Genomic DNA, 18,098 nt, shown 5'->3' on the forward strand with positions numbered 1-18,098 from the left:
GACTCTGTCAGTCTATTCGAGCCTGGCATTGCTCTGAGTCTGATAAGGACTCAGTTTTGGAGCAATGCCAGGCTCGAATAGACTGACACAGAGGGCCCTTCTCTGCTGACAACTTTGGGAGTGACCCAAGCCACTTAAGTTTGGCTAAGTGTTTCAAACAATGTGCAAAACTTTACCCTGCACTTTGCTTCCTGCTCCTGGATTGAGAAAGTTCATATTTAGTTGTGAATCACGGGTATACAGAGACTTCACACACTAATTCCTAGGGAAGAGAGCTCCAAGGACCAGATAGAATTATCCTTAAATCAGGAGATGATGAAATAGATGCTTAAGGAGCATAACTCAAAGCAGTGTGGATTTCATAGATATCCAACCTAAAGAAAATGATATAACCCAACCTGGTTCACTTCCTTTCTTAAATAGATACTTTGTCCCTGTTCAATTTTATCTACATATATATTAAGAAAATCAAGCATCACTATAAATGGTAAACCTGAATCATTAAGTAGTACTGTGTTCCCCAGGCTGAGAACTTGGCTAAACCAGATGGATGAAAACATTCCATGGAAGGCAATACTAAGGGAAAATGCCTAGGCCTGATTTTCTGTCCTCTCTCTTACCACCAGCCCTCCCTGCTCAGACCTGGATGGTGGGTGGAAGATACCACCAAGTGTTTATGATCAAATAAACTGTAAAACATGGTTCTTAGGCTGTGAGATACTTCCTTCTTCCCTCTCAAACATGATTATGCACATTTGCCTACCAGCACACATAAAGAGACAGCGGAAAAGTCAGAAGTGTTTTCAGGTTCTTTTCTTTAAAAAAAAAAAAAAATCAAAAACCATGGACCTGGTAGCACTCCAATTTCCCATGATCCCACCCCCACCCCTCTACACAATAGAAACTGCACATGTAAGAGAAAGCCTTCTCTAGTCAGGTCAGCCTCCCAGAATGATGGCCTCTGCTGAGTAGAAGCAAGATCCAACCCTGGAACACTGGATAGAGTAGGCATGTGCTGCCTCTCCGAATACCCATTTACTTTCTGGCAACTTCAAAAGCCCAACCCTCCAGCAACTGGTTTCAGTTCCCTGCTGGGAAGGTTCCTGGATTCTTGGAGGCTGCTACAGTGATTTCCTAGAAGTGAATACAGAAATACCCCCTTCCCCAACAACACCACCACCACCACACACACACACAAACGCACGCACGCACGCATCTCTGGGATCCCAGTGCTCCAGGGCCTAAGAGGCATCAGTATAACCCAGTTTCTGAGTGTATCCTATAAACTGGAGATTCAGTCTAGCTGACTCCTACTGCACCAGCCTCAACCTGAGAGCCCACTCCAACTAAGTCCCTTCACCATCCATTCTTGGGATGCATCTGAAAGAGAAAGCACTGGTTGGAACTGCTATTTTTAAATTATTAAAATAATTTGCATAGCTAAATTGTAGATCTAAGGCTTCCATGAGTAGAAGAGTTAAGTGTCTGGCAGGGTGCTTATGAAAACACAAAGCTTCTTAAGTTCCACTTTTGGTGTTATTGGACAGCAGACAAACACACATATACACATGCACCCCATCCAGCATCTCCTGGTCTCTTCTCTGAGGCAATACCCCAGAGTCTGCTAAGGGGCTCCAAAGATGGAAATGGGCTAGTCAGAAGAGCTGCAGAAGCTCCTACTGGGATGATCTGACTAAGCTGCCTTCTGGGCTGGGAAGAGGCAGGTACAGCACCTGCCCAGTAAGGAGGGAGCCATGGGTAGGTGGTAAAGCTCTAAAGCCAAAGTTTGTTCATTATAAAGAACCATCTGGAAAAGTCTTGGGCTGGGGAATGCAGAGGGGGTAAGGACACAAATAGGAAGACAGCCAGTGTTTAGGCTTAAGGACTAGGTGACCCTCCCCTGGCGTTGGCAATTAAGAGGAGACCCAGAATGACTGGCGTGTTTTTTGTTTTTGTTTTTTGTTTTCTTTGAGACGTAGTCTCACTCTGTCGCCCAGGCTAGAGTGCAGTGGCGTGATCTCGGCTCACTGCAACCTCTACCTCCCAGGTTCAAGCAATTCTCTGGCCTCAGCCTCCCAAGTAGCTGGAGCTACATGTGTGTGCCTCCACGCCCAGCTAATTTTTTGTATTTTTAATGGAGATGGGGTTTCACCATATTAGCCAGGATGGTCTCGATCTCCTGACCTTGTGATCCATCTGCCTCGGCCTCCCAAAGTGCTGGGATTACAGGTGTGAGCCACCGTGTCACTGGCATGCCCTTTTAAGAAAAAGTCCAGACTTAGGGCTCCTACACCCAAAGGGCTCCTCCATGTTCCCTCAAAGATGGAGGCAGCAGACACCAGGCCTACATGGAGCACCTAAAGACATTTCCTAACAAGAAATCAATAGTCCCTCAACCCAGCAACCACCTATCCACAGCTTCACTGTTCAGCATAGAGAGCCAGCCTCTAAGGTCATCCCAGGACACAGCTCCAAATTGGGGATCTCTTACTTCCCAGTTACAAACTCCATGATCACAACTTTCAGTTTCTGTGGAATGAGTCTCACCCACCACTAACTATCCAGTCTCAGGATTCCCTGATCTTCCTGAAAAGCCATCTCTTGAAAATACAGTTGTTTAATCCAAATCTTGGTCAAAACTAACTCTTTCCCTGGTCAATTTACCATCCATCCAGGATTGTTTCACCAGTGACTATGGGGTCTGGGATATCTTAAAACTTCCCTATCTCTAACTATCCTTACCCATATAACCTCCCCCCACCCCACCCCCAAATAAACAAGATGTATGAAAAGTCCAAGTAATAAATAGTTGCCCATAAGAAATAAATTAACATGGAGCTCTCTAAAGGGGAAGGAAAGGAACAGGAAAGACTACCAGGATAGGCAGCTGTGGGCTCAGTTCTACCCGTGAGAAATGTCTTTTCCAGCCACAGCTTTCACTTACATACTGCAGTGCTTCTCCTCCCAGCCTCTGCACACAGACAACCTTCCGTGCTGGAAAGGGAGAGCTGCTCAGAGATAACCACCAGGGTTAAGAGACATAGATTGGTAATGCCCATTTTCTCTCATGAATTCCCCCAAATTCTCAAACAAATGTGGCTCGGAAAATCAGGGACTTGAGTTAGCTGGGCCTTCTCTTCACCCAATCAGAAAGAAACTTGGATTTCCATGGCTCTTCTGGGCTCACCCTGATGTTCACACTAATAGGTGCCATGAACCACCAAACTCTGATTTCCATTTAAAGAAAGATAAATTCATTTTTCAGTTTCCCTCTTAGTTTTTCCCTCCCTCCCTCCCTTCCCACCTTCACCCCTGCTCTGTTCCATACATGTACATACATACATAAACATACATACATACTCACAAACACACATAACTGGTCAGCTTCCTTCCCACCCCCTAAAAACCCCACTTCACATGGGATCACAGTCTGCTCCCCTGCCCACCTCCTTTTCTCACTCATCCTCCCTCCCTTCCCTACCCTCCCCAGGCCAAGCTAAGTCACCCAGTAAGGCAGCTCTCTTGGGAGAGAATGTTCCCAAAGACAGAAATGGGATGTGCGCTTCTACACTCAGATGGGCGAGCAAGCAAGCAGACAGCATAAGCAAGGCAGGAAGGAAAAGAGGCTGCACTGCCCCTCCATCCCTGTTTTGGGTCCCTGATTTCCCGCTATTGCTGCTCTGTTGGACTTTTTTTTTTTTTTTTTTTTTTGGCCTCTTTTGTTAAACAGCAACAGAGCTCTGCCCCTATGGCTAACCACCCTCCTTTGTTCTCTTCCTTTTCCCTCCTGCCAAGTGTCCTTTTCTCAAAAAGTCCAAATTACTGCCTTCCAGTTTGGTAGGCAACCTGCTGGGGGCCCCGAGTGAGGTGGGGAGGGGCTCCCCAGCTATTTCCCAGTGACCTCTATCACATCATCGTCCTTATCCTCATCATCATTGGAGCTGAACCCCACCTCAGCAACCTCATGAGAGTCAAATGGAGGCACCTGGGACCGAAGGAGGCCACCAGCTGGGTAGCCTGCATGTGGGGACATGTAGCCTGGATAGATAGACATGCCCCGCGAAAGGTTGCTGGGCAAGACAGGGGAAGGAAAAGGCGCAAACATCCTCGGCTCGGACAGGAGTGGCTGTGAGAATGGGAGTGAATAGCTGGGTAGTATCCCTGGCACAGAAGGGTTGAGCATGAAGGAGGGGTTGCTGGCAGTGACTGAGGTAGCCGTGGAAGAGGAACTGACGGGGCCTGCTGGCACCAGAGGGTCAGTAGTCACTGGAAACACCAGGCGGGCATCTGCCAGCAAATTGGACAGCTGGTAGTAGGAAGGGGTACTGCCCATAAACAGGGAGTTCTCCCCAGCCTGGGAGGTGAAGGGGGTGGTGAGGTTATGGTTTAAGGAGACGGGTGGCATGGCAAACCCGCCAGACACTGGATACCCATGTTCATACGGCTGCACGGGGGCTGGCAGATGACCCTTCCTGGACCGCCGGCGGGATGACTCCTGGGCAGCAGGTGGTGTGGCCAACTTTCGCTTGTGGCCCCGTAAGTCCAGCACTGGGTGCCTATCACCACAGGGCTGGCCAGTCACTAAGAGGGAACTATTGAGGCAATGACCCCCTAGTCGAGGCTCAGTTCCAAGAGCTGTCCCAGGAATAGCACTGCTATCTACAAGTTGGGCTGGTTGGCCAGGCAGGGCGGCACTGATGTTTGGGGAACTCTGACGGGATTCCCGGGCAGCAGCCACATCTGCATACTGCTGAAGCTCACTGATGATCTCTGGGCTGTCAGGAGAGACGGGCCTGGCCAGCCCCTCAGGGTCGGGGGCTTTGGGTGATGAGGCACTGTGTCTGCCGTTGCTTGTGGACTCTCGAGAAGGTCCCTGGGAACCTGGGGACAAAATGTAGGTAACTGAGAACCAGAGTGGCCAGGGACAGAAGATGGGTAGAGGAGAAAACTTCATTAAAAAAAAAAATCCTGTCTTGTAGTCCCCAAAATTCTAATCGTTTGACGTCTAAACAACATCACCCAGTCAACCTTTTCCAGTCACAAAGAAAGAAATTCTTTGATCCCAGAAACAAGTCTACCCATGACAAGGCATTTAACTCTTCTGTACCCCAGTTCCCCAAAATACAAAACTATACCAAAGTGAATCCTGGCCGGGCGCAGTGACTCCCGCCTGTAATCCCAGCAATTTGGAAGGACGAGGTAGGCAGATCATGAGGTCAGGAGATCAAGACCATCCTGGCCAACATGGTAAAACCCGATCTCTACTAAAAATACAAATATTAGCTGGGCATGATGGCACACTCCTGTGGTCCCAGCTACTCAGGAGGCTGAGGCAGGAGAATTGCTTGAACTCAGGGGGCAGAAGCTGCAGTAAGCCGAGATCGCGCCACTGCACTCCAGCCTGTGTGACAGAGCGAAACTTCATCTCAAAAAAAAAAAAAAAGAACCTCCCCCCCAAAAAAAAACCCAAAGTAAATCCTATGAGATAAGGGATATGAAATGCTAAGAGATTATTCTTAAAACTACTCAGGCATTTTCTGGCAGTAAGAGACAGTGATCAGTGTGGGAGAAAAAGGAAAATGAAGCTAAAAAAACAGTTCATTCTGATTTAAAAAGAAAACAAAATCCATAGCTATGAAAGACAACTGGGACAAATGGGAAATCTCAATTTTGGCCTGAATACCAGGTAATTTTATGGAATTGTTAATAAATTCCACAAAATTTATGTAATAATGATATTGTGGCTAAGAACAGAGTATCTTTAATCTTAACAGATGCATGTTGAAATATTTAGAGATAAAATGACATGATGAAAAAGATGACATGATGTCTTCAACTTATGAATGACTCAAATAATAGAAAGGGAGGAAGAGAAAGAAGGTTTATGAAAACTAACAATCATTAAATCTAGATGCAGGGTATATGGGTGTTCATGGTGCTATTTTTCAACTTTTCTGTATGTATGAAAATTTTAAATTTCCATAATACAAAGCTGGGAACAAGAGCATTCTAGCCCTCTAACATTCTAGCTCAGGAGTGGGAGGATAACTGAGAACTACTCCCACTTAGGGGAACTTGGCAAGAGTTCTTAACATTGTTCATGTGCCACACATAAGCCCTTTGACCTGGCAATCCCACTTTAAGGAACATATCCTATTATAACTACCTTTGTGAAAAAGCACTCTTGGTGATGGTAGAGTAAAATAATCAAAATGTATGTTGACAGGGAACTAGTTGATACATTGTGTTATAGCTCATCCTGTGCAAACCTTCAATGAAACATTTCTAGAAGAAATGATAAGGAATAAGCTATTACTGGTAAGTGAAAAAAGGAGTAAGTAATATTTTATAGTATGTTAGCATGTGTTTTAAAAAGAAAAAGAAAATTGGCCAGGCACAGTGGCTCACACCTATAATTCCAGCACTTTGGGAGGCCGAGGTGGGTGGATCACTTGAGGTCAGGAGTTTGAGACCAGCCCGGCCAATATAGTGAAACCCCATCTCTACTAAAAAGACAAAAATTAGCAGGGCATAGTGGCACGCACCTGTAATCCCAGCTAATAAGGAGGCTGAGGCAGGAGAATCATTTGAACCAGGGAGGCGGAGGTTGCAGTGAGCTGAGATTGCACCACTGGACTCCAGCCTGGGTGACAGAGCAAGATTTTGTCTCGAAAAAAAAAAAAAAATACAAAGAAAATGTATGTACATATTATATACATGCATTTGTGCATGTGCGGGTGCACGCACGTGCGCGTGCACACGCGCGCACACACACACACACACACACACACTCCCTCTCTCTCTCTCTCTCATGCACACACGATCCTGTACCATGTAGAAAATATTTCTGAAAAACCAATGAGAACACCACCTCCAAGGAGGAGCAATGAATGGCTGCAACCATGATGGAGGAAAAACTTACTTTTCACTTTACCCCTTTTTGTACATTTTGAATTGTGAACCATGTACATATTATCTATTCACAATACCTAACCAAAACAAAGAAAACAAATATTGTTTGGAAAGTAAAAGCCATCATACCTGAGGCAGCCATTCGACCATCTTCAGGAACCTTTGGTTTGCCAGTTGCCCGGACAGCAAAGATCCGTCCATCACTGGTACGGATGTACGTCCCTAAGAACAGACATAAGGAAGACAGTTCGAAGCAGAAATGCAATACAGTCAACCCTGGGAAACTCCAGGCTACGTGCCAGGGCCTTGTACACAGCTATACAGTTAGGTAATATACCATCTCCCAAGAACCCTGAAATAAGGAGTGGGGTGACTGAGCTATGGACTCATAATTATTCATTTATTTCACAAACATCGGTTACATGACTACCATGTGACAGGCACTGTTCTAGGCACTAGAATGCACAAGGCAGAAGAAGGCCCTATCTCATGGAGCTTAGTCTCTTGAGAGGGAGACAGACTTACACCAGAACATATCAGGAAGGGTTAAACGCAATGGAGAAATAAATAAGGTGCTACAAGAGAAGAAGTTGGCATCCTATGTTCCCAGGTACTCTGGCCCAGGTCCTCCTCTTGATCTGGGAGGAAGGAGCCTTATTGCTTCAATATACTCTCTCCTCTAGTAGGAATAATCCAAGAAAGACCTGCATTCTATTCCTACAAGGCACTAATCTATCTTCTCTTCAGCCTTGGGTATGTCATTTGATCAACCTCCTCAAATGTCAGTGCTGCCTTTAGGCCAGGAGTTGGCAAACTTTTTTACAAGAGCCAGATAGTTTTTATAAGGGCTTTGTAAGTCATATGGTCTCTGTTGTAACGCCTCAATTCTGCTGCTATAACACAAAAATAGCTAGACGTGACTGTGCTCCAATAAATCTTTATGGACACTGAAATGCGAAATTCATATAATTTCATTTGTCACAAAATATTACTCTTTTGATTTTTTTTTCCCCAACCAATTGAAAATGTAAAACTCATTCTTATCTTGCAGGTATTATAACAGGTAGCAGGTTGGATTTGGCACATGGGACATAGAGTTAGTTGACCCCTGCTATACACTAGGAAGACAGCAGTAAAGGGGGCTGGGTTTAGACTAGGATGAATCCAGTAAGGCGGCTGGGAATGGTGTTCTCTGTGATTCTGGGTATTTCATGGCACTTTTTCCCTAACCTCAAAGGTACTCTAATCCAACAGAGGCTAGGGCAAAATCTCCTTACTGAATAAAAAGCCTCAAAGAGCCTCACACAATGATGGGGCTTAAAGGCTAACACGTAAAACAGGCTTTGTTAGATGTGGGTACAGAAAAGAGGTAGAAAAAACAAGCTTAGATGTGTCTCAACACTGTTTAGCCAGATTTTTTATTCCACCAACCTCATATCCCTCTGTAAGGAGGACAGAGGCAGATGTGAACTTTTTTTTTTGAGACAGAGTTTCGCTCTTGTTACCCAGGCTGGAGTGCAATGGCGCGATCTCGGCTCACCGCAACCTCCGCCTCCTGGGTTCAGGCAATTCTCCTGCCTCAGCCTCCTGAGTAGCTGGGATAACAGGCATACGCCACCATGCCCAGCTAATTTTTTGTATTTTTAGTAGAGATGGGGTTTCACCATGTTGACCAGGCTGGTCTCGATCTCTTGACCTCGTGATCCACCCGCCTCGGCCTCCCAAAGTGCTGGGATTACAGGCTTGAGCCACCGCAACCGGCCCAGATGTGAACTTTTTACACTACCATATGCAAAAATTCTACCATGCAACCCATGTGTAACTCATCCACACAATATATTTCCTATCAGGGGACCCCCACCCTGCTTCAAGCAAGTGGGTAAGTATATGTAAGCTTATAACCCATTCCACTGCTCTTTCCCTCCAATTTTGGTCTCCTTGTATCTACTTATCCCAAGATTCTCATAAAAATGACAGCAGGATACAGTAATGTAGGGACCCTAATTTCCTTCTTTTAAACCACTAATATCCTATTGGGCTCAACCCAACTCCACTAAGCTCCTACAGATGCTATTTTGTCATTCAGTTCCCAAATGTGATATCCTAATGGGATGATTCCTGTGCCCCGTCTAGCTCAAGCCATATAGATTTATTCTTCTTCTCAACTCAGCACTCTCAACCAAAGGCAGAGGAAAAGTCCTTGGTCAGGTTCTCACCTTTTGTCCCACGGATGATGTGGATGCTCTCACCAGCATTAATTCTTGCCTGTACATCTGTGGTGCTGTTGAGTCCAGGAATAACAATATCTAGGAAAACCACAGATCTTAAATTTAGATTAAACGGGGCCTGACTGAAGGAGAAGGGAAAAACTGCAAAGTCCCACATCTACCCCAGTTCTCCACTGGTTTCCGTATAGCCTCTCAGTGGGACAGAGAGAGATCCAGAACCAAGGAAGGTGAAGCAAGCAGGGTCTTTCATAATCATCTAAACAAAGAATGCTATGAAAACAAGAACCTTGTCAGAAATCTGAGCTGATCATCTTTGCAATCAAGTTCCCTTGATTTAATTAGAAATTCATAGTTTTTGGTGTGAAAAATGTTTTAGTTCAGATAGTTGTTTCTATGTATTTTTTTCCTCCTCCCCAAACTATTTTCATATATCTGCTCCACATTGCTTTAGGCTCCAAATATATGGTGTCATCTTTTTCCTGGTTGGCATTATCCCACACCTGGGAAAGAGTATTTTCAGGAATTAGTAGATAATAGGATTACAAGGGGCTCGCTCTTTCACTTCTTTCAAATTTTTTACTTAGAAAAATCAATTAAGACATTTTCATTAAAATTTATTTATTGGCTGGGCACAGTGGCTCACACCTATAATCCCAGCATTTTTGGGAGGCCGAGGTGAGCAGATTGCCTGAGCTCAGGAGTTCAAAACCACCCTGGGCAACATGGTAAAACCCCATCTGTACTAAAATACAAAAAAAATTATTTGGGCATGGTGGCGCATGCCTGTAATCCCAGCTACTTCGGAGGCTGAGACAGGAGAATCACTTGAGCCACCCTAGGCAACATGGTGAAATCCCATTTCTACTAAAATACAAAAAAATTAGCTGGGCATGGTGGTGCACTCCTGTAATCCTAGCTACTCCCTTGGGAGGCTGAGGCGGAAGAATTGCTTGAGCCCGGGAGGCAGAGGTTGCAGTGAGCCAAGATGGTGCCACTGTACTCCAGCCTGAGCAAGACTCCATCTCCAAAAAAAAAAAAAAACTAAATGTATATATTATAAATATTGCTAAATAACAAGATAAAAACAGAATCACACCAGGTGCGGTGGCTCAAGCCTGTAATCCCAGCACTTTGGGAGGCCGAGGCAGGTGGATCACGAGGTCAAGAGATCGAGACCATCCTGGTCAACATGGTGAAACCCTGTCTCTACTAAATATACAAAAAAATTAGCTGGGCATGGTGGCACATGCCTGTAATCCCAGCTACTCAGGAGGCTGAGGCAGGAGAATTGCCTGAACCCAGGAGGCGGAGGTTGCAGTGAGCCAAGATGGCGCCATTGCACTCCAGCCTGGGTAACAAGAGCGGAATGCCGTCTCAAAAAAAAAAAAGAACAAAAAACAGAATCACAAAATGTTTTCCTTCCTAATCATACTGAATCACAAAACCAACTCCTGGAGTGGATGGGTTGGCTACCTCCCATCACTGCTGACTAGCTCACATGCTCAATTTATATCAAACTCAAAAGGAAGAGGCAAGTGACAATTCAGGTCTTCTAATTATGTACAAAGGTTGACAGCTGTGTATTATACTCAGATGGCTCTACAGTCAGGCAGGGCTCAGCATATTCACACCTCTATAAGAACCTGAGACCAGCACTGAATTCCAGTGACATTTCCACAATTCCTGCTCAGGTCTATACCACCCACCAAATCCAAGAAAACCCAGTTCTGTGTTGTTATTCTTAAGATATTTCACCAGAATCCAATTCCTCAAGACCAGCAACTGTTGTCTTCCCTATTTTTACCAACAGTGCCAAGATAGTAAGGCCAAAAATACAAAAGGTGTTTAATACATTATTTTCTAAATGAACAAAGTAATTTTAAAAGGGACAGCACCTCTGCAACAGAACCTAGGAGTTCCCACCTGTTGTGGTGACCACCTTCTGCACAAGGACTCCTGCACGCTGCAAGTAGTTGATTGGAAAGTTCATGGATGGATTTGTGCTGGAGGCAGAGCTTACACTGCCTCCCAGTGGGACATGCCGGGGCATCATAGGGATGGGGGTGGACTGTACAGGACGAACACTGGCCACAGGCTTTTCATCACCCTTCAAAGTTGGCTGCCTATAAGAGAAAGATAAGGACACTAAGAGAATTTGGCAGAACAACTCTTGCCTTTCTCCAAAGGCTACAGAGCCTCTCCAGACTGCCCCATTCTACACCATCAGTTGCTGCTCAGAGAAGGATCAGAAGAACTTGCAGGGTCTGGTCAACTCAAAAGGAGACTAGAAGGCAGGACTCAAGGGAAAAAGTCTGTTCAAGTCTAAGGAGAATCAGATGTTGGTGGAATAATGCTTTCTGGAGATAGGAGACAATATTTGCTCCTCTAGAATCTAGACTACCTACATTAGGAGTTAGTCCCTGAAGGGAAGTCAGGAAGCTGTCAAGATGCAATAAGGCACGAAAAGCTCTCCAGACCACAGCATATGTTAAGTTGAGATGGGCAGAATTTTCCCCACTCACCCATGGAAAAGAGGGCCGTGTAATGCCACAACTTTAACTTCTTTACTTTCTCCCAGAAAAAAATAGTCTGTCCCAACTTTAACCATCTTTACTTTCTCCTTGAAACCTTGAGTCTCAATAAGTAATACAGACACCTCTCTCTCTTCTGCATTACTTTTCATTGAGTTCCTCCTAGCTTCTGCCTGGTCTAACCTCCAAAGTGCCCCTCCAGTCATGAGTACACCAAAAGCAGCAGCAGCCAAAGCACTGTGTACAAAAGACAGGCTTTTACTGATTTAAGATTTTTGAAAAGTCCCTGTCTACAAGCTTTCTGAAGTCCAAATCTTTGGTCTTTGGGCCTGGGAGGAGGGGGAAAAAACCTCGGACTGGTACGTTCTTCTTCATCTGACTAAAGACTGGCATATAAAATAACATTTTAATACCACTCTGCTGTTGGAGCTGGTCTGCAAGACTCCTCAATCACATTGCTCTTAGGTTTTTAACGGCTCCACTGAGCAGCCCTTGGTCCCTGTGGACCTCCAAGTTCCCAGATGGGCCCCAGACTTGTGCTGTCTGGCCTGTTTCCCCAATGTCTTCCTAGAATGGTTTGGCAGGAGTTAGAGGCCCTGGTCAGGTATCAATGTGACAGAAACCCAGACCATGTCCCATACCCTGCAGGGGCTAAGACTAAGAATTTGGGTAAGAAGCGTTCCTGGCATGTATCCATGTGGATTAAAAATTCAGCAGGGAGGCAGAAGAATCGCTTGAACCCAGGAGGTGTAGGTTGCAGTGAGCCGAGATTGTGCCACTGCACTCCTGCCTGGCGACAGAGCAAGACTCCGTCTCAAAAAAAAAAAAAAAACTCAGCAGGATTATGGTACAACTCATCAAATGCTATGAGAAGCTGGTGCCTCCATAGGGTCAGAGCTAAGCCAGAAACAAAGCTGACATCTCCTTAAAGCCAGCCTGAACTATTTGTCACATCTTCTCTTCATGTGGCTTTTCTCTCACTAGGCTCAGGTTTAGTCTACTCCTGATATTACACAGAAAAGCCCAAAAGAGAGAGAGAGAGACAGAGAGAGAGAGAAAGGAGGGGTGGAAGAAAAGAGAAGAGACCATTCCCAAGCAATACTATCTTGGGAAATGACTGAAATGAAGTCTGAAAGTTTTAAAAGTGAGTGACTTTCTCTTTTGAGATTGGGTCCCACTATGTTGTCAAAGCTGGTCTCCAATTCCTGGACTCAAGCAATTCTCCCACCTCATCCTCCCAAGAGGCTGGGACTACAGGCATGTGCTACAATGTCTAGCAAAATGGTGACTTTCTACTTGAAAGCATCTTCAATTCGCTATTAAAAAAAAAAAAAAAAGCAACAAATGGCTGGGTGTGGTGGCTCATGCCTGCAATCCCAGCACTTTGGGAGGCTAAGGCGGGTGGATCACTGGAGTTCAGGAGACCAGCCTGGCCAACGTGGTGAAACCCCATCCCTACTACAAATACAAAAAAATTGCCAGGCATTGTGGTGTGCACCTGCAATCCCAGCTACTTGGGAGGCTGAGGCAGGAGAATCACTTGAACCTGGGATGTGGAAGTTGCAGTGAGCTGGGATCACATCACTGCACTCCAGCCTGGGCGACAGAGTGAGACTCCATCCCCCATCCCCCAGCCCCGCAAAAAAAGGGCAACAAATCCACTCATTAAAAATTAGTGTCTTATCTAAAACTTTACATGAGGCCAGGGGGCAGAAGCTCATTTGGCAAGTTTTCAAAAACTTGCAAAATTTCATTTCCTCTAGCCAAAATTTATTAAGTTTTTTTGTTTGTTTTTAACATGATCATCTTCCCCCCACCCCGCCCCAAACACTGGGTACTCATGGAGAGGATCTTAATAAGAAAAAAAAATTTAGGCTGGGCACAGTGGCTTGTGCCTGTAATGACAACATTTTGGGAGGCTGATATGGAAAGTTTACTTGAGCCCAGGAGTTCAAGACCAGTCTGAGCAACACAGTAGACAAGTCTACCAAAAAAATATATATATTTTTTTTAATTAGCCAGGCCTGGTGATGCACACCTGTAGTCCCAGCTACGCACAAGGCTGAGCAAGGAGGATCACTTGAGCCCAGTAGGTCAAGGCTGCGGAGAGCTGTGATCACACCACTGCACTCTAGCCTGGGCACCAGAGTGACACCCTGTCTCAAAAAAGAAAAAGAAAATTTAAATCTGTTCCCATCAAGTAAAATAATTATTTTTAATCAAGATAATCAAATAATTAAAAATAGAAACTACTGAATCAGGTAGCTGATCTGATCAGTGAGTGAAGCGTGAGAGCTGTGAGGCACTGTCTTAAAATTTAAAAAAAAATTAAAGCTACCTAACTGTTCTGTACTATCTTTCAAGGAGCCTCTCTCTCTGCTTAGCAGTTGGCTTCTATTCTGATAATATTCTGAACAAGTCTAGATGTTGTACTCAAAACAGAAATTTTTTTGTTCCAGATCATGACACAGCCACTCCATTTAAGAATGAAATCCCCAGCCGGGCGCGGTGGCTCACACCTGTAATCCCAGCACTTTGGGAGGCCGAGGCAGGTGGATCACGAGGTCAACAAATCAAGACCATTCTGGTCAATGTGGTGAAACCCCGTCTCTACTAAAAATACAAAAAAAAAAAAATTAGCTGGGCATGGTGGCGCACGCCTGTAATCCCAGCTACTCGGGAGGCTGAGGCAGGAGAATTGCTTGAACCCAGGAGGCGGAGGTTTCGGTGAGCCGAGATCGCGCCATTGCACTCCAGCCTGGGTAACAAAAGTGAAACTCCGTCTCAAACAATAAATAAATAAATAAATAAAAGAATGAAATCCCCTTAGGAGCAGCAGGATTCCCTGACTGTAATCCGAGAGAACAGTCTTCATCCTTGAACATCACTGCTAAGTGAAGCCTAGGACTAAGGTGAAGCCTAGGGGTAAGATGTACCTGTGTGGGATGGCTGGGCCTCTGTGTTTTGGGAAGTTTTATCCCCCACTCCTACCCAGGTGTCCAGAAGGACTCTCCTGGGTCACAAGGCTAGCAGCTCACTCTTCCAGCTAGGGCAGTCAAAACCAGAACCATTTAAAACACCAGGGCTACTGAACTGCTTTCACAACCACCCTAGAGCAGAGCCTGTCAATTCACAGCAGCCAAGGAACAAGTTGTAGGCTCTGCCTTTGTTTAAAATATGAACAAGTTGAAAAGTGTTTGTGCCCGGCCCAGCAGCAAACCCTCCCCTTTCAGCGACTCACCAGTTTCTCTGGCTGAAGGCGGGGATGCTGGTCAGGCTCTGATCGCTGGCAGGGTAATACTGCGCGTACGATGGGCGGGTATAGGGGACTGATGTGCGTTTGTCCTCCTCATAGCTTTTCTTTGCTGCTTTTTTCTCAGCCTTGGTCAGCTTGTGATCCTTTCGGTTGAGGAGCAATGACTCATGCTCGAAAGGCTCCTGGGGACACAGGAGGATGCTGATTTAGTTATGAATATGGCTGATGGATAATGAGCCTTACTTTAAAATTAAGAAAAGAGCTGGCTGTCTCCAGCACTAGTCAAGAGACTGCTCAGAAATACACAGGAGGGTTGTCTTTCTGTCAAGAGTATAATTTATAACTCTAACCTAGTACCAGCTTTAGACATCTAAGCCTGCCTTCCCTATCAAAAGAATGCGGGAGTTCAGAGAATTAACAGACTACATTTTCGGAACTTTCCCCCTCTCTTTCTGCTAAGACTTACACTGGCCAAATTATTACACATGGCTAACCTTAGCATTCCCAGGACCAGATTAGGGGAGGGGGTAAGTGGTTGGGGGCAGAGAGGGGCACTGAAGGAGGCAAGAAAGAGAAGCCCTTGAGTCCAAGTCGCCTGCATGAAACATCCCTCAGATGAAGAAAACAACCTTACAAGACAAGCCTCCCTTGACAAAGAGACTGCCATTCTGGGGACTGCATGCATACCAAGTTCTTACCTTGGTGATGAGGTGAGGGTACTTCAGACAGGCCAGCTGCAGGACTGACTCCTTGATCCCCTTTATGTTCAAGGAAACTTGGGGAGCTGGCTCCTTCTCAACAAAGTGCAGTAGGTTTTCCACCTCCTTCCGGGTGAAGTTCAGCATTGGATTTAGATCATCCACCACCCGATCTAGAAGGATAAAGTCATGGAGAAAGTCAGCACATGGCATTAAAAACTGTAAAGGTCAACAGACAGAAGTGGCAAAACTGTCAATAATAATGAAAAGTCATCCCATATCTGAAAGTCAGACTAAGTCGGAGGTCCTAGTGACATTGGAAATATCATATAAGAGAAACTTGTATAATGAGCTTGGCTGTTATCATTAAACTCATGTTCAACTAGTTGAGGTCAATCACCTTTTAAACAATTACTTGAATCAGAATGAGATAGGAGGAAATGTTGGCTTTCTATGATTCGAAGCCTGCCTTTGTTCACATATGCTGCTCCTCCTCTCCCACCCTTGATACTAAAAGGATGGTAGCCTGTATAGATGTGCCTCTCTGAAGTCTGGAAGATGGCCCACCTGACATGCCCTGCTTGGAAATCTGACGGTCATAGATCTTCTTTTCAAGAGTGTAATCAGCCACAAGTCGATAGATGTAACAGGGCTTTTTCTGGCCGTAACGGTATACCCGACATACTGCCTGGGCATCATGGCAAGGGTTCCAGGAAGCATCAAACACCACCACTCGGTTGGCACCAATCAGATTCACGCCCAAGCATCCGGCCCTTTAAAAGACAAGCCAACAATCACAGAGCCTTTAATCTTAAAAAAGGTTTTCAAATCAGTCTTGCTGTCTATGACTTCTACCCCAATATTACTCTGTCCTAAGCCCTAAGCACAATATACTCAAGGATTTTACTGCCTGCTGATAAACAGTACACTCCTCAAGCACTGAAAATTGTGACCTGAAATCCAACATGAAAGTGTCTACCAGCTCAGAAAGAAAACTCACTCTCCTCCCTCTTCTCTGTAACAAGTAAGGCCTCCACATCCTGGCCTTGGAGTGATGTTCCCTGATAAGGGGAAACTTCTGCACACAGATGTTTCCACTATTTTTAGTGTAACAGTTTAGGAGAATGACTGGCTTACACTGTCCCAAGGGCATTATGATGGCAGGAGGCAGCACAGACTTCAAGCTGCTTGGCATGAGACAATGACATCAGCCTTTTACAGTTACCTTGCACTTTCTACTTTTTAAAGCACTTTCACATTCATCACATCATCTAAGCCTCAGAACACTCCTGAGAGAAAAGCCAATTAAAACCCTTGGGTTTTTAAATTGATGTTGTTTGCTTGTTTTTTTAAAAATGAGACAGGATCTCACTCTGTCACTTAGGCTGGTGTGTAGTGGCTCAATCACAGCTCACTGCAGCTTCGACCTCTCAGGCTCAAGCCATCCTCCCACCTCTGCCTCCCAAGTAGCTGGGACCGCAGGCACATGCCACCACACTCAGCTAATTGTTTGATGTTTTTGTAGAGACAAGGTCTCACTATGTTGCCCAGGCTGGTCTTGAACCCCTGGGTTCAAGCAATCCTCCCACCCTGGCCTCCCAAAGTGCTGGGATTACAGGCATCAGCCACAACCATTGTTAATCAAGGTCTCAAAGAATTTTATGACACTATCACAACTGCCCTGCTAACCTAATTTCCTTTTGAAGTCCCCTCTCTGACCCCAAAAACAAGTTATAAACCTGAGCTGATCTCTTCTGATGGAACATGGATGAAGTTTTGGGGGACCAGCACAGGTGGCCAACTGCCTGAACAGAATCCTTTGACCTCCCCTCTCAGGATCCACTCACCTTGTAGAGAGAAGGAACAGCCAGGTGGTGAGGTTGCTGGGATCATTGAACTGATTAATGAGCCGCTCCCTCTCAAAGGCAGGGGTGCTACCATCTAGCCCTAGGAAGGAAGGAAAACCATAAGAAGTGGATATATTAGAGAAAGGATACACATCAAAATCACCGGGCAAATGTGTTTTAAAGAGCAAAACAAACAGAAACACAACAGTGCTCAGATCCCACCTCTTGGACATATCACAGGTCTACAGTGAGGCCCAGGCATCTATAATTTGAAAATATCCCCAGGTGAATCTCACATGCACCATGGATTATAAACCATATTTCTTCCCTTTAGTATCTTAAGTCAAATCTAAAGCCAAGGATCCTAGACTCTGGAGTATATATTAATCACCTAGGGAATTTGTAAAATACTGACTCAGGGTGACCTCTCTGCCTCAGCCCTGTGAGTCCTGGTGAGTGAAGAAGGACTAAGGGTTTTGTGTTTTGATATAGATGATGTTCCTCCACCAGGAATCAGCATTTTTAACAAGCTCCTGAGGCTAAAAACTTGCTATAAGGAGATATAAAGGAAATACATCTGGAACAGTAGGATGGAACACATGAATAAAAGCAGGAAACCTCAAAAG

General features: G+C 45.2%; 1 protein-coding gene across 3 annotated transcripts in view; it reads right to left on the bottom strand.

The window, feature by feature from the left end:
* Positions 1–822: 822 nt before the first annotated feature.
* RAD54L2 (RAD54 like 2) overlaps positions 823–18,098 on the bottom strand; it is a 116,840-nt gene continuing 99,564 nt past the window's right edge. For all 3 annotated transcript variants that reach the window (XM_039477193.2, XM_074403769.1, XM_074403768.1), the window contains 8 exons: positions 17,473–17,572; positions 16,193–16,398; positions 15,626–15,798; positions 14,913–15,109; positions 11,064–11,263; positions 9,129–9,218; positions 7,042–7,134; positions 823–4,881 (listed from right to left, as the gene is read on the bottom strand). In XM_039477193.2, the coding sequence (XP_039333127.1) occupies positions 3,887–4,881; positions 7,042–7,134; positions 9,129–9,218; positions 11,064–11,263; positions 14,913–15,109; positions 15,626–15,798; positions 16,193–16,398; positions 17,473–17,572 (2,054 nt within the window). In that variant the 3' untranslated portion in view covers positions 823–3,886. The remainder of the gene's footprint in view (positions 4,882–7,041; positions 7,135–9,128; positions 9,219–11,063; positions 11,264–14,912; positions 15,110–15,625; positions 15,799–16,192; positions 16,399–17,472; positions 17,573–18,098) is intronic.

Source organism: Saimiri boliviensis, chromosome 8 (genome assembly GCF_048565385.1).
Source record: "Saimiri boliviensis isolate mSaiBol1 chromosome 8, mSaiBol1.pri, whole genome shotgun sequence".
NCBI classification, from domain to species: domain Eukaryota; kingdom Metazoa; phylum Chordata; class Mammalia; order Primates; family Cebidae; genus Saimiri; species Saimiri boliviensis.